Source organism: Epinephelus lanceolatus, chromosome 3 (genome assembly GCF_041903045.1).
Source record: "Epinephelus lanceolatus isolate andai-2023 chromosome 3, ASM4190304v1, whole genome shotgun sequence".
Lineage (NCBI taxonomy): Eukaryota > Metazoa > Chordata > Actinopteri > Perciformes > Serranidae > Epinephelus > Epinephelus lanceolatus.
The window spans coordinates 15,275,913-15,300,665 of NC_135736.1; the positions used below are offsets into that span (position 1 = coordinate 15,275,913).

A 24,753-nucleotide genomic window follows, 5' to 3' on the forward strand; every position below is an offset into this window, starting at 1 on the left:
GTGTATGCCCGTGTGGATATATATGGATGTATATATATAAGTGTATATGTTTGTATGGACATATGTATGTATATATTATATTCATATATATGTATAATTCTTAAATTGCATTTTCTGTGAATGATGTTTTTGTTTTTCATATTGTTAGGTATTGTACTGTAAAGCACTTTGTAACTCTGGTTTTGAGAAGCACTATAGAAACAAAGTTTATTATTATTATCATTATTATAGACCTTTATGACCCTATAACAAAGATTTTTTTGAAAGCTGTTACATATATAAAATATAATAATATGTATGTGCCTGAAAACCAAACAAATATGGACACCTTCCAGTCAAAGGGCATCAATGAAAGGACCTACATTTTATGTGGTGTTATATTGTAAATACAGTGTTTTAATCCTCACACAACCAACTCTATAATCATATATCCATAGACTGGAAAAAAGTAGTGGACACAGTAATTGTGATGTCACCCGTTGGTTTGTGGACCACCATTTTGGCCGTCATCATCTTCTGTTTTTTGGAGCCAGAAGACCTTTACAATGAAAAATATAGCATTCTTAAAAAATATGAGCTTCCAAAAGACTTAAACAGCTTTATTCATAATGCTGAATTTAGGGGGGCATTGTCTCAAAGGGTCCTCCCTAAAGTAAGCAGACCTCCTTCCATACCTGCAATTAACATACATTATTTCAGTGGATGGTTGACTTAAAGGGCGACTTTGCAAACATACCTCCAGATCCGGAGCAGTCTTCTCTGTGCAGGATCCCACAACAATGTACTGCTTGTTCAGCACCCTGAATAATAGTTGTTATATTACTTATTTATCTCTGTTCACACATTCATTTATCATGAGGATTTTTTTTAAGTTTTTGGTTTTGGTTTTCTTTGTTTCATTTATTTAGTAAGTTATATTTACTGTTTTATTATGTCATACACACCATATGTGGTTGTGTTGTGTCTTGTTTCACCTCCTCCTTCACCTATCCCAAACTTGTTCTGCAGACACCTCTCATCCTGTTTACCTGTTTCACTTCCCAGTCAGTCACTCCCATCATATCCCTGCCCAGATCTTTTCTCCTTTGTCAGCTTGTTGTGTGTGTTTCTTGAGTATTGCTCCAGGCTTTTTCATGGTTTTGTGTCTTCTTGTTATTTAGTATTCCCAGTGTGCTGGTTTAGTTTGGGATTTTCATGCTTTTTGGACTCCTGGCTGCCCTGGACACTTTAAGCTGAGGTCATTTTTATAATAAATCACCCTACACATCCTGCTGCGTCCTTATCTATTGTTCTGCGTTTGGGTCCACAGCAACTGTTCATGAACTGTGACAATAGGAGAGAAAAATAAGAAATCACCAAATGCTGTTGCTTCAGCATGAACTGTAGCTCCAACACATTCTCACTCCGACCTCGTCACATATTGACGTTTGGTCATGGACGTTCCACGTCCACATACAACATGCAAGGTACCCGGGGTGGGTTGGTTGTTAATGTTCTCGGACACTGTGTCAAGTTCTGCCTGTTACATGCATTGTCTTCTTTCAAAATACACTTCCGTTTTCACAGGAAATTTAACATTTACATACAGTCTCTTTCAACATAAACGCACTACGTCGGTACAACACTGCAAAATGACTTCTTTTTTTTTCCTTCAACAACAAACACACGTGGTTAGGTTTAGGAAAAAAGAACAGATTTGGCTTTAGAATCTTTCGGGATGTGAACACCGCTCTCTCGGGTGAAAGTCGGTGTTTGACGGACTTTCGCTGCCTTAACTTTCATCCTTGTCCTGCCGCGTTTCCCCCTGACGCCGTCAGACGCCATTAAACTATAATGGCAACTGGCTGTGTATCATGCTGACGTAAAGGACACTATTTTTGGTTGGTTTCTGATGCCACGGGTCACTGCCCAAGTGCCGGATTTCGACGACTTTGGAGTGAGACCGGGCTTGTAGTTCACTGAACAGTGAACACAGCTAGGAACCTGTTCAGACCATGCAAATAGCTAAATCATGCTTATTAGTAAAGTTCAATGAGGGTTTCTCTCTTTCTGCCTATTTTTGATTGTATTTAAAGTTTGATGATTTGGAACAGGAACTATGATGCTCATTTTTAGTTTCATACTTGTATTTTGGGCTTCTACTATGCTTTACTGGTCAACACGCTCTTACATAATCATCCTGTCTGTTCTGGAACACATGTATTCACTTTCTAAGTTGCTCAGTTTGAGGTCCTGTCTCTTTAACCCCTCCTCTCGAAAAGCCCTGTCTGCTCTCATTTATCAGTATTTCCAGGTCTTCATATGTTGTCATCTCTGCACCGTCACTGCAGCCAGGGAATAACTATTAGAGAATAGCAGCACTTTCTACCACTAAAAATTGCCAATAAAAGCTGCTAAACACACCCTGACATACTCCAGTAGGTATATGATCTGAGATCAGGGAGAAATTTACATTGGCAACCAAGATTTCATGTTTCCTTGACGTTACAGTGTAGCCTCATGTAGCAGTGTAGGCTATGTAATGCAAACACTTGCCTGGAGCAGCTGAACATTAGAAATCCATCATGAGCTGACATCATCTCGTAGCCAAAGTAGAAAACCCTTTGGAAACAGAGTATTCAGAACGTCCTGAAGCCTAAGGTTTTTGCCCAAAGGGTTTACTTTTACATACCTTTATCTCATTATCTGAAACGTTCTGACTCTAGAACAATCCTTTATGACATAATGCATGTATTGTCACAGTGTCTCCTGACTGAGCTGAAGTCTTTAGAATTGGTTGAAACAGTATAGGCAGGCGAGGCAGGTCACAAATCCTTGGTAACCTAAGCCATTGGTATAGGGCTCAGTGGGAAAACCCCTTTATGTTGCAAATCCATAAAGAAAATCTATGGCCTCATTACCCACAGGGAATATGCAGTCTGGACAATAAGCAAAAAGAACAAATGGCAACAACAACAAACTCACAAGCCAATGGCATGAAGATTGAAGGTTAAAGTTGGGGGGGCGTCTGGTGGTTTGGAAGAGGAATTCAACTTCATAGGAAACATTCTTGGTAAAAGCTGTCAGACAAGTAAGTTGCTTATAAGACAAAATGTTCACTTGGGTCTAAACATCTCTGCACCGCCAACTTTGGTATCAGGATTCAAGTTCTCAAATCTATATATTGAGGATTTTGTTGGTACCAGGCTTTGAAGATCGGACTCCTGTAGAATTTTAATAAGTCGCCCTTAGTTTGGAAATGATTGGCATAATTTGTGGGTACAAAGCTTAGACCCCAGAACAGCAAGAGGAGACATTTTTGTGGAAGAGGAATAACTGACATATCCAAACTATGGCCGTTAATTACAGTGCACAGTAGCCCCTCTTCTTTCAAAGTGGTTGCCTTATGTCATAACTAACCATATAGGAGGTGACAATAGACATAAAACCAACAAGAAACATTTGGGACTGTCCCAGTAAAGGCCACAAAACCTCTAGGACTAAACAATGAAGTAAACTGTCTGCTGTTTCTCACTTGACACTAGTCAGAGGCTAAAACTTCAGTATTTGCTCATTTATGAGTGAATATGATTGATTAATACTTACAGTGCTTTTATACTTTACTGTCACTTACTTTATATACTTTTCTTCAATTTGGCAGAATTATATGCTTATTTATCCCTTGGACATACCATTCTGCAGTAGACTTATGTACTTGCTTTGATGATTTGGTCAACAAGGTGTTAAACTGAGTTATGTCTATCTACACATGAGCTTTATTTAACTTAATTTATTTAAGTATTTAACTCAGAGGGTTGAGCAGGTCGTCCACCAAGCGTGTGTGTGTGTGTGTGTGTGTGTGTGTGTGTGTGTGTGCGTGTGTGTGTGTGTGAATTGGTGACTGTGACATGTAGTGTAAAAGCACTTTGAGTGGTTGGAAGACCAGAAAAGCACTATACAAGTGCAGCCCATTTACCATCTAAATTAACTGAACTGATTGATAGTATGTTAAGATGATTTCATACATTTATTTGGGAAAGCAAATACATACTCGGTCAGTTAGTTTTGCAGCATTATTTTTGTCTTAACCAAATTTCAAATTTTTATTTTCATTAAGATTACACAACAAATGTGAATTCGACCTCCACACCTTGAGTGAAGACTTGAGTGAACAAAAAGAGCTTCAGAAGACGTTCAAAGTGCTTCAATTAATTACCGCTATCATTTTATTGTAATAGTAATTATTCATAATTACACTAAAATTTGATAAATAGAGCACTGAATACATGAAATCAAACCTTAGATTATCGACTGCTAGCTAACATTAACATTAGCTAACAAGCTAAGTACTCAAATAACTAGGGACAAATCTAATGAAAAAAAAAACCCCAACAACTTAAAGAGGCTTTTGAAATGATTTTAAATGGTTAATATTCTTACATTTTCCATGTTGAAGCAGTGCAACAACTGACTGTTCAGTCACCAGTCCGTGGTTATTGTAGCCAATGTTATAGCTGCTGTCTGAGCGACACTTGTTGATGCCTCTCTCCCTGGGTACAGAAGTGCAATGGTGACAGTTATTCAGCCATCTAATAGACCCCTTGAGTGTTGGTAAATAGTGATCACGTGACTCAATATGCGCGCGCAACAGGGCAGCAGTAAACATGGCAGAGCTGGGGAGATATGTGAATCCCAAGGATCGGGAATGCTATTTAAAAAAATTAATGTTGGCCAACTTCCAGACTTCTAAATCCATATTCGAGGGATCCAAAGGAATGGGTGGACGATCCAGCCAAATGGCACACAATCCAGTGGCCAGATATTTATGCATATCTGATTTAAAAACCTAGCGTTTACACCAAAGAAAAGCTGCATGTGTACAAGTCACTGGACGCATATAACTACGTCCAGGACGTCATGTACAGTGATCTGAATGAAGAATTTTGTGTCCTGAAAGCAGAAGTACATTTTAGCCAACGACAGGGACACAAAACCACCATGTACCAGGCATGGGTTGTTATAAACAAATCCAGGAACTTCGTCTTGACCGCGAATTGCACATGCATGGCAGGGTAGCTAACAATATCCAACTCTGAGCTTACTTAACTATGACTATTAGGTGGCTAACAATATCTAACTCGCATTTGTCATAAGTTACACAGCACCACCTGTTATTTGAATAGCATTAATTCTGAGAGCACAACATAAGCTATAACTTCAGTGTGTTAAGATAGCCAGTAATAAATATATAATAAATTAAATAAAGAAAAGATAACAAATCCGCTGCTCTCATACATGGGACTCGAGACTGGGGGCACAAAACTCCATCCAGCGTTTTGCTGCCCTGTTGCACGCGCATCCTGTTTGTGAGAGGCGATGATGTAGGTCTCGAAAGCATCTATATAAATAAGCAATCCTTAGCAACCATAGAATTTTAATGTCATTTTATCATCAGTGCCAGTATTTACAGTATTTAGTTTTTTAGGATTTATTTTATTCAGTTTCATTTCGCAATAATTTAATACATTTGTCAACTAATTGTCTTGAAAAATGTTAACATACTTTAACTTGCCTAGACTGCTGATTTGAATTTGTTTTATTTTAGTTTAGTGCTTTTTTTTTCATGTTTTTATCATCTTTAAGATAAATTTGGAGCAGAACCCAACTGCAAGTCGAATTTTGTAGTGCACTGAAAGTGATAGTTATCACATTAAACAATGTATAGCAAAGCCATCATTCTACACTTTGACATTTACACAACATGAAGACCTTTAGATAACAGCATTACTATTTGTTCAACATATATGCTCAGAGCCACATTACATTTAGTCTTATAAGCGATGTTCCTTTTTGCTTTTTAACCATCAGAAATGAGTTATCTGATGATTATTAACTAATGGGTTGTTTTTGCTATTTGCTGAATCGGGATTTTGGGGAGTTTTTCCTTATCCGCTGTGAGGGCCCTAAGGACAGAGGGATGTCGTATGCTGTAAAGCCCTGTGAAGCAAATTGTGATTTGTGATATTGGGCTTTATACATCAAACTGATTGATTGATTAATCAGGATATTTACCCTTCTACACTGAACATTTAATGTATTTCTGTATGACTGAGATAATCATTGAATTTTGATGGTGATACAAATCAGGGGGAATGGAAGTGGGTTATTCACATAAGCTAGATGAGTTTGATGAGTTTTAGTCACAGTGCATATATAACTTACATAACCTATGTGTGATCATTTTAATCATAGAATGTATGAATATGATATGGTCAGAAAGTAAGCAAACAAAGACAGGTAGAAGATCATCTTGACCTGTGCAGAGTGTAGGCTATCTGTTTTTTTTATTACTTTATTGCAGGTTTTGCCATTACAAGTTATCAAACTCATCACTAATTTCATTCATCCTGCCACCGTTATACAGATTTTGCAATTTACAGACAAAGTTAGAAAGATAAATAAACAAATAATTAAATTATGGAAGAAAAGTAGTAAAAATAGGTGAAGAAGAAATAAAGGGGGGGGGGGGGTCCTTCTGTAGTCTTTTAGGTATAATTTATTTATTTTGGTTTTATTATTCCAATCCATCTGTTTCTTTGACCCATTTACTCCAGAGTCTTATGCATTCATCCTCCCTGTTTCTCAACTTATAAGTGATTCTTTCCATTTCTTTATTATCGTCAACTGTTAATTTCCAGGCCCTAATAGATGGTAACTTAACATTCATCCAGTTCCGTGTAATTTGTTTTAATGCAGCTATACGTATTATTGTATACAAATATTTATCTGTCTATTTCTGTGTGAGTATTCTGAATAAGTAACTCAGCTTGTTGGTGAAGGAACGTCAGAGAGAGTCTCTGAAAACAGGATGTCTGGCAGCACTGTGCTAAAAAACCAGCTTGCAAAGGAGAGGTACAGTTTGGCAAAAGTTTCAGGTATTTAATGTTGTTTCCTTGCGTAATGGTGCCTCCATGTGAGTAAAAGTGTAATGGCACATAGTCCTGTTTCCTGTTCTTAATTCACAGCCTACCGCAGACTCTCAGTGACTTAAAAAATTAAAAGCATTAAAAAATTATCCACACCACACCTTTTTATTTTCATATCTTTATTATGCTTGTCTGTAAATCTGGAGAATAAAACAGTGTTTGGTTCCTACAAATCTATTGATTAATATTCTATTATTTATTTAAAGCTCAAGAAGACTGTACAGAGAGAAGAAAACCACAATGTTAACCAGAACACTCCAACGCCCATTTCACATTGCTGTAGTTTAATAACCATCAGAGAAGAAATCTGTTGTTTCAGCACTGTGTGATTTCTGATGGAAGGGAGCTTGAATGAAGGTTATATTGAATACTGCTGGGCTCTGGAAAAGAGACAGACACACACAGATACAGAGAGCAAGTTAGTGTGTTTACACTTACAATAATACAGACCCTTAATAATTAAAGTGTTCCTCTTTTATAATCTAAGCAACATATTTAGAAAATATTAACTCCAAAAGCATCCGTGTGTCGGACTGTAGTTTGCTGTTTTTTGCAGGGTTGAGTGATAACAGGTCTGACTGGAAGTGAGTACCTGTAGCAGCTCCAAGTGGTAAGTGACTTGAAACTGCTTATATGACCAAGTCTGATTTTAATTTAGGAGAGGTAGGTAGGAGACTATAAATATGTCAGCAGTACTTCATTTATCAAAATGTATGATATAATAGAAATACTTGTTATTACAGTGTTCATAATTTGGGTGATGATCCCAGCTGATTGTTACAACAGTGCATTTGTGCTTGGAGTATTACTAACTATGGAAATCTGAAATGGGATAAATGGGAAATAAAAACATATAGATGAGATAACGACAACTAACTCTGCAGAAGATTGTAAGAAAAAACAAAACACGTCTAAAACAACCCTGAAAACTGCTAATTTTCCCAGAAAAGAGCAGTTAACAACTTTAGGTTTACTCAAACAGCTCCCACGTCACCGCTGACACTGCTTATGTCTTACATTGTGAGTGATAATCAAGTGACAAATATTCAAAAATAACTAACTAAATAAAATATAATAGATACAGCTTAGTGTTCTGACTGTTTGGGCTGCCTTTATGATATATTGTGCCTTTCAATGAAATATTCCTTACGCTCAAAGCATTCGGGGATTTTGAGGTTTCCATCGATGCACTGGGTTTGCACTGCATAACCACACTCCCTGGTCTTGTTCATGCAGTAGACTGAGACAATCTCTTTGTGCAGGATTCTATTATGGCGTAGGTCTTTGATCCAGATTTTACGGCCTTTGTAAAATATCCTTGCACTGTGTATGCCAACACTGCAAGGAGCTGTAGGTAACAAAGACAATGTAATGTTAGTTGGCATGTGACAGTTTAGGTCAAACACAGACACTGTCTCCACATTTAAGACTAGACTTAAGACTTTCCTCTTTGATAAAGCTTATAGTTAGGGCTGGCTCAGGCTTGCCTTGTACCAGCCCTTAGTTAGGCTGACTTAGGCCTAGTCTGCCGGGGGACCTCCTATAATACACTGAGCACCTTCTCTCCTTCTCGCTCTCTCTCTCTCTCTCTCTCTCTCTCTCTCTCTCTCTCTCCTTTGCTAACACTCATGTCTTATTACTGCATGTCACTAACTCAGCTTCTTCTCCGGAGCCTTTGTGCTCCACTGTCTCACAGGTTAACTTCTATCACAGCGGTGCCTGGATAGTGTGACGTGTGTGGTTGTGCTGCTGCCGTGGTCCTGCCAGATGGCTCCTGCTGCTGCTGCCATCATTAGTCATTAGTCATACTTCTACTGTTATTATACACATATGACTATTGTCACACATGTATACTGCCAGATATTAATACATACTTTCAACATATTGTACCACAGTAACCAGAACTATAATTATAATATTATTACTTTCATTAATGTTGTTGTAAGCTACTGTCATTACCATTTGTCCTGCATCTCTCTCTCTCTCTGTCTCTTTCTGTCTCATTGTGTCATAGAGATTACTGTTAATTTATTATGCTGATCTGTTCTGTACGATATCTATTGCACGTCTGTCCGTCCTGGAAGAGGGATCCCTCCTCAGTTGCTCTTCCTGAGGTTTCTACTGTTTTTCCCCCATTAAAGGGTTTTTTCTGATCCGCTGCGAGGGTCCTAAGGACAGAGGGATGTCGTATGCTGTTATTTTATTGTATGTTACATAATTTATGCGTCTACTCAGGAGCCAAAGTAACGAAATCTCATTTAATATGTGCACCGATGGTGTATTTGTTGAATGACAATAAAGCAAGTCTAAGTCTAAGTCTAAGTAAAGCCCTGTGAGGCAAATTGTGATTTGTGATATTGGGCTTTATAAATAAAATTGATTGATTGATTGATTGATTGTAGCCCTACCCTTGCAGGATGGCTTTTCAGACCAGTTTCCATTCTGCTGGCAAACAATCTGGAGGCTTCCCTCAAGTACGTAGTCTCCATTGCAGCCATATTTGACAGTTTCCATGTAGTCATAATCTCTCTCGTCGTTGCTTGACATGTACCCCATGTCAATGTTCTCTGGTGGAGGGCAGGTCACCACTGTAAAGGGAATAATTTAATCCATTCAGTAGAAACTCTACAGAAGAATATGTAGCATTCACATTATACTCTCTTCTTCTATATGTATATATCACCAGTTGTTTGGCAGTTATCCCATGTTATTGCAATTTGAAGTGTACTGAACAATGTCACAACAACTACTCCTGGCATTAATACAGCAGCTCCTGCTTCTCTAACCACTGTACCTCTACATTCAGGTGTCTCAGTCCAGGTGCCGCTGACAGTGCACTCTGCTCTTGGGTTACCAAAAAGAACGTATGGAGGCAGACACTTGTACGTCCCTCCGACGCCGTAATCAGTGGTGTTCCCTCTGATCCTCTTGTCATAAATTATCATTCCAAACTGTGGGATCGGAGCGAGACTACAGGACACAGCTACGAGAGAGGAGACAGAATATGACACCTTGTATGTTGTTAGTATATAACTCATGTGTGCACTGTATGTTTCAACTGGGCAAATTAAGTGATGTGAGTTGTGGAACATTTCTAGATCTCATCAGAAATGTGTCTTTACTGGCCTAACATTAATTCAAGGGACAGAATTTTTTTAATTGTGTGCCTGTCCTCTAAGACCACAGAAAATAAGATAAGAAAGCAAATACTGTATGTGTTGTATGTATGCCTTTGTATGTACATTCCTGGTCTTGCATGTGGTGGATTACATACGTATGCACTCTGGTACTGGCGTGCTCCATGTTCCATTGGCGAGGCACACAGCAGAGCTGTTTCCAGTCAAGATGTACCTGTGCAGAGCAGTCATGTCATTCAGTAAGTTCACGCGCAGAATACAAATAAAGAGACATAACGCATAATGGTTGGCTAAAATCAGGTTAAAAGCATTTACAAGCGGATCAGCAGAAAAAAATGTTGCCATTGTACATTTCTGAAAACCATTTATATGTTACATTTTCACCTCATAATGTAGTGGATGAGTTAAAACTTTATGTCTCAACAATGCCGTGGTTAGTGTGTGGTTAGGTTTAGCTACAAAAAATATTGATGGTTAGCAAAAAGGTCATGTTTTGGCTTGAAACATCTGCTTTTGGTGGCACAGGAAAAGCAGCGAGGTCACGGTTAAAAACAACAGCTGTTTGTGCCAAAAACAGGTCTCTACAAACCCCCACCTTTGGAGGCTAAAAAGTTCTTGTTTGTTTTGATTGTTGTTCTGTTGCTCTCCAACAGTAGTCTGCAGCTTGGCAGGCATCTGGCCTAGGTGTCAATGCTGATATGATAGGTATGAACTGTGCAAATATAATATATTCATGGTCTGCAGAAACATACAATGGCAACATTTCCTTTTGGTGACTAGAATGACATTTGAAGCCAAGTATTAATGGTTTAGAGGAATCTTAAAATACTTGTCAGATATTCACTGTTCATATTTCAGCAGTTATTCTGAATTTGGTTTATCGGTCACCAAACCTCCACCTAAAAAGCTTTTAAAACATGTTTTCAGTAGATAGCTCTGTCTGCTGTGTATGCTGGCCCTTGAATTGTTAAAGTCAACTACATAATTGCAACAACAACAAAAAGTGAACAAATAATAGAGAGAGAAAATGAGAACTCAAAAGTGAGGGTAGTAATTTTTGACACTATGTATAACGCTGTTGGTTAGACAAATTACATAGAGATCAGATCTATGACGATGATTTTACTTTTATGGCAGAAGATCTTTATCTGGCACTTTGACAAATAGCTGCCCTGCTGTTTTATTAACAATTTTATTGACGATGAAAACTAAAAAAGATTTTGTCAGAACTTTCAAATGCTGCAAATCAGTTCCAGCATTTGATTCATCTTTGGTTTATCTTCACAATTCACTCACTGGTTTAGCTGCTTTATTTAACTAAACATGCTGTTATCTTGTCTCATAAAGAACAGTGTGCCTGATTACAGGATCAGAGGTTCTCCATTTGATTTTCAACAATGCCACTAGTGTATCAGGAACAGCGTGGTGGCTGAGACAGCAAATAAAATTCAGCAAGATGTACAGGCTTTACCCTTCATCACAAGTATAGTTGATGGTACTCTTGTACACTGTATCCTCATAGTACATTTCTCCATTAGACACTGGGTCAGGGTAGGGACACCGTTTTGCTGCAGGAGAGAATACATGTACAGAAAACACATGAAATAGAATAAATAGAGTAAATATTTGTAAGAGCAACAATTTGTGTTTCATACGCGCAATGCAAATAATACCATAAATAAAAGTGTAGTAATCAGAATCTGTTAGAAAATGTGCACATTGCTTCACATGCTTGATAAACATTATTCTCAAAATTAACTAAAGCAAAATAAATCCTCTTTTATATTAACACTGGGAAATCTATCAGTGATGTCATTGATAGTCAACTGTTGACTGCAGTAGAATTTACATTCCTATACAATGATGTTATATATTTTGGAATAGTAAAAATATTGCTGTTTCCTAAAAAATGACATCACTGTTAAACTTAAAGAGCAACTCAAGTCTAAATTACACTTTATAAATCAAATTTAACAGACAATCTGCCACAAGTTCTCACTAGAATAATGGAGACCCACGTATGCACATTAATCTGGTTTTCGTCCATTGTCCACTGGCGCCGCAAACAATCTTCCGAGGGCCCGACACTGGGGTGTATCCCTGTTTACAGGACAGCGTTAACTCTGCACCGGGGCTGAAGTACCTCTGGATCCCATCCATCTCAATGCTGGCAGCCAGCTCAGGCCTGAAACATACTGCAAGGACAAATGGAGTTAATGATAACCATGTAAAGACTCCCAACAACCCTGTCGACAAGCTAATAAACATATGGGTTATCAACATATGGGTTATTACTCTGATCTTAAATGCAATGTAGTATATAGTCATGTGCTGACCCTGACGTAGACGGAATGTGCCCTGTGTGTTTGCTTCACATTTTGCCACAAATCAGTGTTGTTATAGATACATTTGCACTAAGCAGTTTAGTTAGCACATTAGTATGCTGTTTGTCAAGCAGAACACCGAATTGCCTTGTATCACTGTACTCTAAAAGTAACCATGCTCATTACTACTTAAACAAATGCCTTTAGAATCTGTGACATGTAGAGACTGTCTGATGCTAAAGCCATCAAAACAGCAAAGTAATAAATGTATATAAAATCAGGAAATAAAAGCAAATACCATTGTCTTGTTCGGATGTCACGATGGTAAAAAACACAAATGGACATAGCAGGAACAAAGTCAGCATGTGATCCATCCTTTGTAGAAACATACAGACGCTCCTCGGTTCTTTCCTGTGGTCTCTGGCTCAAAAACTGAATCTCTGTCCCCTCTGTCCCTGCTGTTTGTGTTTCTCTAAAAGTAAACAGATAAGAGCAGCATGAAGTAACTCCTCACTGGCTATGCTTGTTGTGTTTTCTACTCTTTTTTCTGCTTGCTTTTTGCAATAACAGATCGTAATCCTTGTGACATTTTACTGGAAGTGAGAAGCTCCGGTGGCGGACTTTCCCTTGTTGCCTCAGTGTTATGTAACACCAGCCCACTTGGCCCCATGCTTGCTTAAAAACATTTTGAAGAGCAGAGATGCATGAAATCAAAAGAAATCCACGGAACAATGATCCATGACTGATGACATTCATCATGGTAATTATGGGTTTAGAGGTTGGGGAATACTTTTCCCACAAAATGATCATCTTTATGTTGACAAATCACCCTGTGTTAGGCTGAAATCCTGAAGAAGGCTTTGTTTCTCTTGCATGTCTCTGCAGGAAATGAGGACACAAAATGGAGAAATTCGAAATAAAAAGGGGGCTGCGTTTAACAGCAGCAAAACAATATCAAAACATTTCAAATTCACACAACTCATGCATCTTGATCCAAGTTCCATTTATACAGTCATATGCTCAGTACTTCCTAAACACATTCATTTTTGCTATAACCTTACTATGTAAAACACTTGTGCAACAGTCTCATGCATATAAAAGTAGCAAGCCTGAATTCTGCTTGTGCATTCTTTTGAGCAGCAGCAATTTACTGCAAAGATTTCTTCATGAATTCAAGGTAACACAAGGCGAGTAATTGACATAGAAATGATAATTTTCTGGATGAAGTAAGACATTCCTTTAAAGAGAATAAAGTGTCTCTGAGGTGAAGAGCATCAAGGGAAATTAACAGTGCAATCTCAATACAAATGCAGAGATAACAAAGAGTTATTGTGTCAGATATTTGAGCAGAATTTTCAGAAATGAGTGAGGTCTAGGTTCATGTAAAGCAGGAGTCGATATGTCAGTAAAAATAATGCTCCTCTGTGTCAACAGCAACAGGTTTGATATCAGTGTCCATATTTAAACTGGTTGAAGTAAAGTGATACACCGTTCAGATAAAAGTGTATTTATCCTTTTTATGAGGGTACACCTTGTACTTGAAAGGTCCAGTGTGTATAATTTAGTGTCATCTAGCAGTGAGGCTGCAGAGCTGAAACATCTCCTGTGTGCCAAGTGTGTAGGAGAACTACTGAAGCAAATGGCCCTACAGTGAGCCAGTGTTTGATTTGTCCATTCTGGGCTACAGTAGAAACAACATGGCAGACCCTGTGGAAGAGGACCCACTACATATGAAGATATAAATGGCTCATTCTAAGGCAGGGAAAACAAGACAATTCTTATTCTTAAGTGATTATAAAAAAGAAAACATAGTTATGAATGTCATATTCAATTTCTGGCAATAGATGCCCCTAAATCCTGCACACTGGAACTCTAACTGAACTGAGATCCACAGAGGCAGACGCTACAAGTATGCAAACTTTATTGGTCAAAGACAAAAAGTTGAAGCTATGCAAGTATGATCATTTCATGGTCTCACCCTTTGTGTGATTTTGTGCGGTTGTCTTGAAGGCATTTCAGTACTCATCACTTCAGTTATGATACTGGCTAATGGGGAGTCTAAGCACCTCTGTGGGTTGTTCACACCATGATATCACATTGAGAAGTTATGAGAGAGATCAGATTTACATCAGATTCACACACGAATAAGGTGTGAATTGCTATCAGATCTCCCGGGAGTGGATGTCTGACACACAGATCTTCAGTTATGATTGTATACTGAGGTATCTATGCACAATAAATGTGTATCGGTGGATTACAAACTATACAGATTCTTCAGGCCGTTGACTCTCTCAGGTATCAAACAAGTATTTTGCTTCCTTAATGAAAACGTATTGTCATTATTTTAGCAATAATCACTACTATGACTTTATTATTAGCTGATAAGGACCAATATGTGGCCTCTGTCTTGCAGCATACAGAGTCATTCATCTTCTGTCAGTGTACATGGTGTTTCAAGTCATTCTGCGCAGAGTTATGCAGGTCTTGCAGAGCTTGTGGGGCTTGCAGGGGGTGAAGCAACACACATTGCGATTTCTGATGGAAGGGTTTTGGCCCTTAAGGTGTACTCCACCTTGCCTGGCTCTAAAGGCAAAAGAAAAACAGAAACATTACTGTAGTCATAAAATACAAAGAACATTATATAAGCCATTTGATGGACTTACATAACATTTTTGGGAACAAGAACACGTCATTGCCACTGGAAAAAACATGCAGATAGAGTTAAGTTCCTGACACTACAAACAATTTTAAGTACAGGTTTTGCATCTGAAGAAGTGCTCATGGTGCCTCAATGTAAAACCCTACAAATACATTTGCATTTGCAACGGTCTGTCGAGCATCCAGACCTCAACAGGTGAAACCAGAGAGGTTTGAATTATGTTTATCGAGTTGACAAGAACTCACCCTCAAAGCACTCTGGGATGGGGAGGGTTCCATCATTACAGGTGCTAGCCACAGGATAGCCACACCTCTCAGCTTTGTTCAGACAATAGAAGGCAACATGTTCTCCATGGAGGACTCTGTTGGGTTTCAAGTCTGCGATCCAGATCTTCTTGGCATTGTAGAAGATACGGCCTCTTTTGATGCCAACCGTGCAGGGAGCTGGGTGGAAACACAGACCAGTTATTACAGCAGATTGTAACATTAGTATCGTGTTGAAGCAAATTTTGATTACCGCTCCCAAGTTTGCATGTAAGCAGAGCTGAATGTTGAATTTATTTCTAGTTTCTTACTGCTGATACTGAATCATAAACACAAACATTTAGTCTGCGGGTAAGTTATAAGATTTGATTCTCCCACGACTCACCTCTGCAGACTGGCTTGGAAGACCAGTTTCCTGTGTTTTGGCACTGTATCTCTGCCTCACCATCCAGAACATAATGATCATTGCAGGCATACTTAACCTTCTCCTTATAGCCATGTTGTCTCATCACAGCAAAGGTGATGAAGCCGTTTGGTATGCCTGTTGGGACGGCACAGCTCACATCTGGGATGATCAAAAACAGGCCGAAAGTGTAAGGAGTTATTTTTCAGAGTGAGTAAACTGTCTATTTGTCCCATTACTGATCACAAAGAAGAGAAACAGATGAAAGGGGAAGCAACGATTAAAGAAGATGGAGAACACGGGCTTTGTCTGCGTACCTTGGCACACCGGTGGCTCAGTCGCACTTCCATCAGCCATACAGGATCCCCTCTCATAACTTGGTGCCTTCAGTCGGTTACACTCGTATGTCCAGCCTTGCCCATACATGATGGTGTTTCCAGTAACTGGCTTATCATGGACAATTCTTCCACCTACAGGTGGCTTAGGCAGCGGACAGTTCACCGCTGTAAGAGGTAAAACAATCACGCTCGAGTTGTACTGAAGCTTCTTTCTGTGAGCCTTAAGAATGCAAAATCCACATTAAGATGATGTCAGAATTTATATTTATTCTGCTTTCTAGACAACAAAGTGAGTTGGCCATCTTCAAATCAAATACATAGAAACAGAAATCAAGCAACTACAAGTGCATTAATAAACAAACAGAAGACCATCTTCCTATTGTCATTTAAAAACCCTTTTCGATGTTCTGTTTTCCCTTCACTGAAAAATGCAGTCACCATTTCCACATTACGTATATTTTCCTCTGTGCAGTACCTTTGCAGACAGGTGGTGGATTGCTCCAGGTGCCATTATGTAAACACCTGCTCTCATTGGCTCCTAGCATGACGTACCTGACAAAGTTCACATTAATCTGACATAAGTTACAGTAAACACACTGTGTAATGTTCTGGAACCGTATAGTAATTTGATTTTACCCGTCATCACATGTGTAGTTCAGCACACTCTTGAATGGAGCTTCTGTTCTCCCCATGGCTAATGGCTGTAGAGGTCTAGGGATTGGGCACATCTTAGCTGTAGGAAATGTGGTACAGTACTTAACATACATCTCTTGTAGGTTAAACTCCCACTGTCATCAGTATTACAGTATTTATACATATTGTAAGATCACAAAAATGTGTGTTATTTTCGTTCATTTTATATTTTTAAGGTCCCTGTATTTAGATAAAACTGCTGAAAAGCGTTCCTAAATTGGTTGCTCCTTGATCCATATATTCTCAATAATTAAAAAACTCAATGATCTCCAAAGAAATATGTTCTTGTCATTGTGAAAAAAGCCCCTGGAACAGCATTTGGTCCTCATCATGTGACAGATGATGCAAGTAAAAGTGGACATCATGGAGTAAAAGCAGGAACACAATAGAGAAGCCAACTTTTAGTCCCATCTTGCTCACACTTTCTACTTTCGGATGGATGTAACAGTTTTTAAGAATCCCAGGAGTTCAAGTATTGCATGTCTGCATCAATATACAGTAACTCCAACACCCCAGTAAACTCACGGGAGCATATCAGGTCTGACTGTGTCCATTCTCCAGTGGCGGAGCAGGTCATCCTTCGAGGGGTCGCCGTTGAAGGCAAGTACCCCTGTTCACACGTGAGGGTCACCTCTTCTCCAACCTCGTACACACGTTTTAGGGTCAACTCATCAATCCCGTCAGTGACAAGAGGTCGGCTACATACTGGATAAAGACCAGAAAGATAATTCACAGCAATAATGTCCATGATACAACAACTGTAGTCTTTAATCCAATGTGTAGAGTAGACGGTTGTGAAAGTTGTGCACACTTTACTTCTACTGCAACACAAGTCAAACTGTAATATTTGCAGCACAAAAAGTACAATAAAGTTGTTTCATGCTCAAACACAAATCAAGCACATTATCCTGCTCCATTTTACCTTTCTTGGATGTTGCAGTTCTGTATAAAGCCAACTGGCAAAGCACCAACAGAGCCAGCATCGGAGCCATCTTCAAGGGGGTGAAGCCTCCTCAGTATCCTCTGCATGCATCTGGGTAGGGATGGAGCCAACATAAAGGCTGCCGGGTAAACGGGCCCCTGATCGCCTGCTCCAATCAGACGCCAGTGTAAGCTCTTATTGATTGAGCACAAAGGTCTTAACTCCTGCATATTTGCCCAGAATCGATCGATAACCTTGATTTGGTACAAGAGCCGGCAGCGGACACACAGCGTGATATGAACTCATAAATAATGAGAGGGAGAGACTCCCAAGACATGGTGCAAACACACACATGGAGTCATACACAGATTTTCAATGAACAGTACTCAAACCATGCCCTTTTTAGAAATAACTCAATGGCTGCTCTAATGAAGCCAAGAAGCAACATTGCAGCAATAATGCCAAATAACAAAGTGTTGTATTATTATGATATCATAATACTTTTTGGTTAGGTAAGGAAAATTTAAGAGGTTCAGTTTATTACCACAAAGCAGAAACTCTTTGACCTGCAGAACCATAATCAGTGAAATTATGCAATACCTAACTAGGTCAGAGGATTTGTTGATTAAGAGAGATACTGTGTGTCCTGAAGGGTTGGCTTCAACACAGCAGATATGCTCCAATATTTTAATGTAATATACATCATGTCCCTGACAGCCAAAAGCTCTTTTACTATTGTTCTTTCTCTTAAGTGATGAATGTTTTATTTAAACAGGCTTGGGCCAAAAATCATATGCTTTCAGGGAAGAGCACATCTGGTTTATCTAACTCGATTTAATTTGCAAATATTTGTCTTTCGCACAAGATGGATTGAGATGGTCGGGCTGCTCTGCTGGTCAGTGAACCTAAGGGAATTGGTAAACTCAGAAAAGTTTGAGAGATAGTGAACAAGCAAAGTCAAAAGAGGTGGTGAACCCTCCGCTGTGAAAAAATGTTTCAAAAGGGAAGAAATGTAAATCCAGTCGAAGCAAACACCAGCAGCAGTATGTCTCAGTATAGAATCCAGTTGAAGACATATTCATAACTACAGCAAAAGAACAACTGACACATTGACACAGAAACATTATCAGAAACAAACGGTGTGAGCTTTAAATGGCAAAAATAATACTGCGTTGCTGGTCAGGCACATAGATGGATTACTGAATGGGCTTATCGGGCACAGGCCCAGGAGCCCCCTTGGCCCTTGCCTGCAAAATATCAATCACATTAATATGAATGGACCTGGAAGAGACACAAAATAACCTCAAAGCAACACAAAACGACTACAAAGAGACATGAAATTAACACTCAGAGACACAAAACCTGGGGCCTTTTTGCATATTTGCGTCCAGGGACCCATTGTCTCATAATCCGCCCATGGTCAAGCATTAACTCAATCTGCTGGTGTTTAATAAATGATAGTTTTGAAGGATTAAAACACAGCAGTTCCTGTGGACTTTAAAAAAGAGACATTCTTGACTCCAGGCCTGATGCAGGGTCACATATGATTGGAGGCACAACCAGAGGCTCAGGAGCATTTTTTGGACAGAACCGTCAGAGCAGTTCCCAATGGTGATCACACAAATGTTAGCTTCATAATACTCAGATGCTGTATTGTGAAACGCAGAAGCACAAAACCAGTGGATCTATATGTGTGAAGCACTGCGCTCAGCATATTACTGACAATCTCTCCAGAGCAGCTAAACATGTGTAATGCGCTGTGATTCCACATGGTGGCGCTCCCCATCCAAAATTCCTGAAGCGGAACCACGGGCCTCCTCCCACCCTCCCACGGCGGGTCAGTCCTGTTGCGTGACATCAGCCGGATTGAAAAGGAGGAAGCGGCGCGGAGCAGCGTCAAGTTACACAAACATACTTTACCCACGAGCAGGAAGTTTGTCTTAGAAATAAAAGAGCCTTTTAAATAATTGTAGCGCGTTATAAAGGAAGAGGCATGCTCTGTCAGGCTATAGGATTGACTGTTTGAGAGGTAGCTCCACAGGTTTGGAATTATGATAATATGCAATACAATGTGATCACCCCTATATTCAACATCCACTACAGACTTCAGCAGTAACAGCCTGGCAATTCAGAGATTCCTGTTTGTGACCTTGTTACCTGTTCAAATCCTCTGTGGAGCTGAATTAATATGCGCAAAGGTCTCATGGCTTCTTTTTGATGGTTCAAAAGATTGATGGCTGATGCTTTCATGTATTGTTTGACAACAGGGGCATCATGAAGCCCTTTGTGACTGTGACTGAGATTAAAGGCTGCACACATAGGTTACACTGAGGACACAAGGCCTGTATATATGGCAGTTTGAGAATTTTATACTCTCAGTTGACAGTTTATTAGGCAGCTAAAGCTGATGCAGCCCAACAGCTCTGCAATAAATCCTACATTTACCAAGGCTATATAATTCATTTTTTGCTGAAAATGATTTAGTAGTGTTGTTTCAAATTTATGATGCGTGGTTTGTGGTGCTGTTTAGTTGTGCGTGAGAGGTGAATATTTTGTCCACCTTTATTGATACAAATGGGGTGGACACTTAAACACAGCCTTTAATTTAAGCAAAAACTGACCATTATAACTTTCATGAAGGTTTGATTTATTGCAGAGCTGTTCCATAACATTACATATTTTTTGACTATATGTAGACTACATGATTTATGTGAGTGTAGTTCTGGTCTACACTCAGTTGAAAGTTGCTTTTTGTGTGTGTTACTCATAATGACAACAATGTAATAATATAACTGCAGGCCTAGTTAGTTACTCACTTTTAAAGCAAACTAGACAAAGCTACCACGAAAGCTTCATGCGCTGCAGCACAGTTGCTAGTTCAGACTAATTCCTGCACAAAAAAGCCAGACAATTGTATTGATTAATATTCATGAAAAACGGCCTGCAAAATAAGTCTTTTAGTCATCCCTTTACACAGGCAGTGGCATCCCCAAGGGGCTCATGGCCACCCTGATATAATTGCTTGCCCCTTATTGACCCCCAGTTTTGTCTTTAATAGGCTGTGGCTAGCTAGATGACCTAAGAACATCTGTTGATACCAGCTATGTCGGCATAGCTTGTTGGGAAGGGGGCTAAATAATGCTCCAAAGTTAGGCTAAACATCTGGCATGGTCAGTCCCTCAAACTCTCACCTCAAGGTATTTGAATGAAAATGGGCGAGTCTCCGCTAAACTTGAGAAGGCTTGTTCCCAGTAAATGTTTTCTTCCTTACAATTAGTGTACTCCTTCAAATTAAAGCCTTTCTTAGGGAAAAGGACAACCAGCCTATTACAAGAACAATGAAACGGATACAGAACATATTAAATATGAAAAAAGGGTCTATCAGTATGTGATTCCTAAACTGTCATATTTACATAATACTTGAAATCCTGAAATCCCCCCATCTGCCCCATCTGATCAACCCTATAAAAGATATCTGGGGGTGCCACTGTCCACGGGGCCCCATAAAATAAGTTTTCTGTTGACCAAATCTGGAGTATCAGGTTCAGTTCAGCAGCTGAGTTAAGCTCTAGGACTGAAAGTATATTCACTAAAATATTTCTACCAGGGTATGGACTGGAACTCATGACCTCAGAGGGCTACTTCTAAAGTCCAAACTACTGTCTTGCTCACAAGTTTATATCAATTTATTGGGTAGCTAGCACTTTTCAGAATGAGCTTTCTGGCAGAAACAGGACAAAGTTCTTCCATGTGCAAGAATTGTGTGGATTCAGTAGCAGGGTGTGTGTAGAGAACAGCCTCTTCCACAACTAACTTAAAATGAAAAAAAAAGAGAGAGATAGAGGACTGGGTGGGTGTAATACATGATATATGTGTGATGGAGAAGTTGACTTTTTCTTCCAGATTGCAACTGGACAAAGGTCATAGAATTTGGGATAACGGGATTAAGTACATATTGCCAATGAGATCAGACTTTATATGAAAGAGTGCACAAGTTGAAGGATCCCTTAGTTCATTGCTCCAGGTTTCAAATGATTTATTACTTGTTCCACTGGAATCCTTCCTTTAATTTATATTTAAACAGATGCAGAAATGTACCAAAGATATAAGTGCATGAATAAAAAACAAAAGACAGAAAATAAAAACAATTTCTCCATGTTATTAATTTGATCTTCTTCTGCATATATTATTATTATTAACAATAACAATAATAACAAGGTGCTTATTATTAATTTATTTATTCATTTTACTTTTACTTTTATTTTTGAATCCTTCCCCATTTTCCTCCTCTTTATTATTTTTTACATATTCATTTTTATTCTCTTTTATTTTCATTTTTTTTTTTTTTAAATTTAAATGACTGATTGAAAATGTGTGGGCAGATAGTATATGTAGATGTAGATGTATGGGATCGATGTAAAGTATCTACAAATCAGTCCTAAAGTTTTTTTTTTCATATTTACTGGTATTAAACTTTACGTTATCTTTCATGTTTTGAAAAAAGAAAAAAATGTATGTGAGACAATAAAATGTTTAAATGGATATTTGATTGGTTATCTCAATAAAAAGAAAATGTATAATAATGATAATAATAATAACAATAAATGTGCTTATTCATTAATTTATTTTAGTATTAGATTTATTTTTGAATCCTTCATTTCCCTCCTCTCTTTTATTTGATTTAAAATGACTGGTTGAAAATGTTTAAATGTTTAAAAAAGAAAATGTATGTGAGACGGTAAAAGGTTTGATGGATATTTGATTGGTTATCTCAATAAAAAGAACATTATAATAATGATAAGAATAGTGAATGGAGCTTTTATTTTGAAGGAGGGGACCGGATGGGTGGTTTCCCCGCTGAGGCTAACTTGGCAGCGGGCAGAGCAGAGCTGTCAGTGGAGCAGCACAGGCAGGGAAAACCCTCAGACAGTAAGTACAGTGTCTCCGGTGAAGACCGCCGCTCCGCTCTCTGCTGGCTCTACTGTGAGGGCTGCGCCTCTACACGGACTGAAAACACTCCAACACAGCGACACTGAGCTGTAGCATTGATTTGTTTCTAGGGGGGACATGGCTGATGTAAGTTCAAACGAGTCGTCCGGCGGGGACGTGGCGAATAGGTTTGCTCGCAAAGGTGCTTTGAGGCAAAAAAACGTCCACGAGGTCAAGAACCATAAATTCATAGCCAGGTTCTTCAAGCAGCCGACTTTCTGCAGCCACTGCACCGACTTCATCTGGTAAGGCTTCCGTCTCCCACCTCCACCCCCCTGACTGCTGCCTGTTGCACACTGCTAACTTCAGCCGACTCTGCTCGATGATGTAATTCAACTTTGTGATAACTTTCCCGTCTTTAACCTGCAACCCACATTCCTACAAGACTTCCTGACTGGTTGTGACATAACATGCGTGTCCAAAAGTCGTCAGTGTTCTCCTGAAGTTAGTAGATTTAACTCAGTGGTCCCAGTTTGTCCCAGCCATCCAATATGGGAGGAGTTCTGCTGCTGTTTATGTTATTAGTGCAGCACTTAAGTAACAACTGTTTGCAGCACAGTGACTTAAGTTCAGGGTTGTGGTTTTAAACACACTCTCCAACTGGGAACATTCCCAGTGAGGAACAGGGAAATTAAAGCAGCCGTTTTCAATGTTGTGGCCCCAGAAGATCCCACACCCCCTGTGTGAGAACAACTTCAGTGTTGCATAGACATAAATTAACACATTTCTGCATGAGTGATGTTGGATCAGTGATGACAGGCAACTGTTAAAGTCCACTTTTATTGTTGTCTTCCCTGATTAACACATCACTGCTGTGCAGCTGCTGAGATTGGACCCAGTTAAAGTCTTTGGATGAGTAATAGGTTCCCCCTTCCTGGCACACAGTCGGGCTGTTAAAGCTTTCCATCTACTGGCTTTTTACTGTGGAGAACAACTCAAGTATTTATTGGTAAAAAAAAAAAAGAACCCTTGCATAACTACTGAACACTATAGATGTGAAGAAAAAATTCTGCGGAGCACATATGGAAAAGCACTTCACCTACACTGCAGGGAATGGCTCCACACATGCACATGGTTTCCAGATGAAACACTTAAAGTACACAGTGTTGCCTTTATGCTGCAGGTTTTTCCATTTCTGACACAATGTATTTGGAAAGTATGACAAAACCTATGTTTGCTGGGCTTTTTATAGGGAGATGTGAGCTCAGTAATATCTTAAGTGTGAGAAGAGTAAACTTGGAGACAGCTTGGTAGAGTTGCACCCATGTTTACTGTCCTTTGCTGCCACAGGTGGGAGTGTGATCTAAGGCCCTTTATTGTGGGTGGCGTATTACCTTGACAGCGTTACAGCGTGACCTTTGTCCTTTTCAACATCACTCCTTAGCAAAACACGAGCTCAGCGTGACACTTTCAGGTTGCTTTGCTTTACAGATTTCAGAAGGGAGAGTCTTTATGCCAATTTGAGTGTGAAATCAGATTGGGATTTGACATCAAGTTTTTGGTTGTTGGTGTTTTCTTTATCTGACAGTTTCAGTTTCAGCTGTCAAGTTGCTATTTTTGGAAGACTTTTTTTTCCTGTCCTGACAAGCTGATTAAAATCAAATCACTCATTTGAGAGCAGCAGAACATACACTATATGGCCCAAAGTATGTGGACACCATGGTTATAATAGCTTTGACTTTTCATTTAGTTAATTTTATGTTAGCTTTGACTACATTTATATTTATATACAAATACATGGTCCGAGAACTGCCGTTTAAATCTTTTGATAGGGGAATCAACTTGAATACTCTTTCACTTACACACTCAGAGGACAACTTGTCACCTGATCTGCTACATTATTTAAGTCCTGCTCACGTTATTTAATTCTACAAAACTAGACTGCATGTGAAAAACAATAGGGATTAATTGTGTAGCAGTCACAGCCAGTGCTATCTCCTGGAATGTCAAGTTTGTTTATTTTCTGTGACATGATGTCATGAGAGTTGACAGAAATTAGTGCTGTCTCATCATTTCGGTAGTGATATCTGATAGCTACAAAACGAAAACGGATTTGAATT

The 24,753-nt window shown here is 39.1% G+C and overlaps 2 protein-coding genes and 1 pseudogene across 4 annotated transcripts in view; 1 reads left to right on the forward strand and 2 right to left on the reverse strand.

Moving 5' to 3' along the window:
* Nucleotides 1-7,067: 7,067 nt before the first annotated feature.
* LOC117254673 (beta-2-glycoprotein 1-like) lies at nucleotides 7,068-12,986 on the reverse strand. Its single transcript, XM_033623047.2, has 8 exons — nucleotides 12,725-12,986; nucleotides 12,121-12,297; nucleotides 11,574-11,670; nucleotides 10,240-10,316; nucleotides 9,760-9,948; nucleotides 9,374-9,553; nucleotides 8,116-8,313; nucleotides 7,068-7,345 (listed from the first exon to the last, which is right to left on the reverse strand). Exons 1-8 carry the CDS (start codon nucleotides 12,813-12,815, stop codon nucleotides 7,281-7,283), a joined length of 1,074 nt encoding a protein of 357 aa, XP_033478938.2. The 5' UTR covers nucleotides 12,816-12,986; the 3' UTR covers nucleotides 7,068-7,280.
* Nucleotides 12,987-14,330: 1,344 nt separating this feature from the next.
* LOC117254829 (beta-2-glycoprotein 1-like) lies at nucleotides 14,331-17,934 on the reverse strand (annotated as a pseudogene). Its single transcript, XR_013490466.1, has 8 exons — nucleotides 17,705-17,934; nucleotides 17,308-17,487; nucleotides 16,726-16,822; nucleotides 16,565-16,641; nucleotides 16,069-16,254; nucleotides 15,734-15,913; nucleotides 15,331-15,528; nucleotides 14,331-15,009 (listed from the first exon to the last, which is right to left on the reverse strand). The product of XR_013490466.1 is annotated as a beta-2-glycoprotein 1-like (transcript).
* A 4,646-nt stretch (nucleotides 17,935-22,580) lies between these two features.
* prkcaa (protein kinase C, alpha, a) overlaps nucleotides 22,581-24,753 on the forward strand; it is a 211,742-nt gene continuing 209,569 nt past the window's right edge. The window contains exon 1 of one of the 2 annotated variants that reach the window (XM_033624304.2): nucleotides 22,581-22,938. In XM_033624304.2, coding sequence (XP_033480195.1) covers nucleotides 22,772-22,938 — 167 coding nt within the window. In that variant the 5' untranslated portion in view covers nucleotides 22,581-22,771. The remainder of the gene's footprint in view (nucleotides 22,939-24,753) is intronic. The other variant, XM_033624302.2, reaches the window with a different exon arrangement.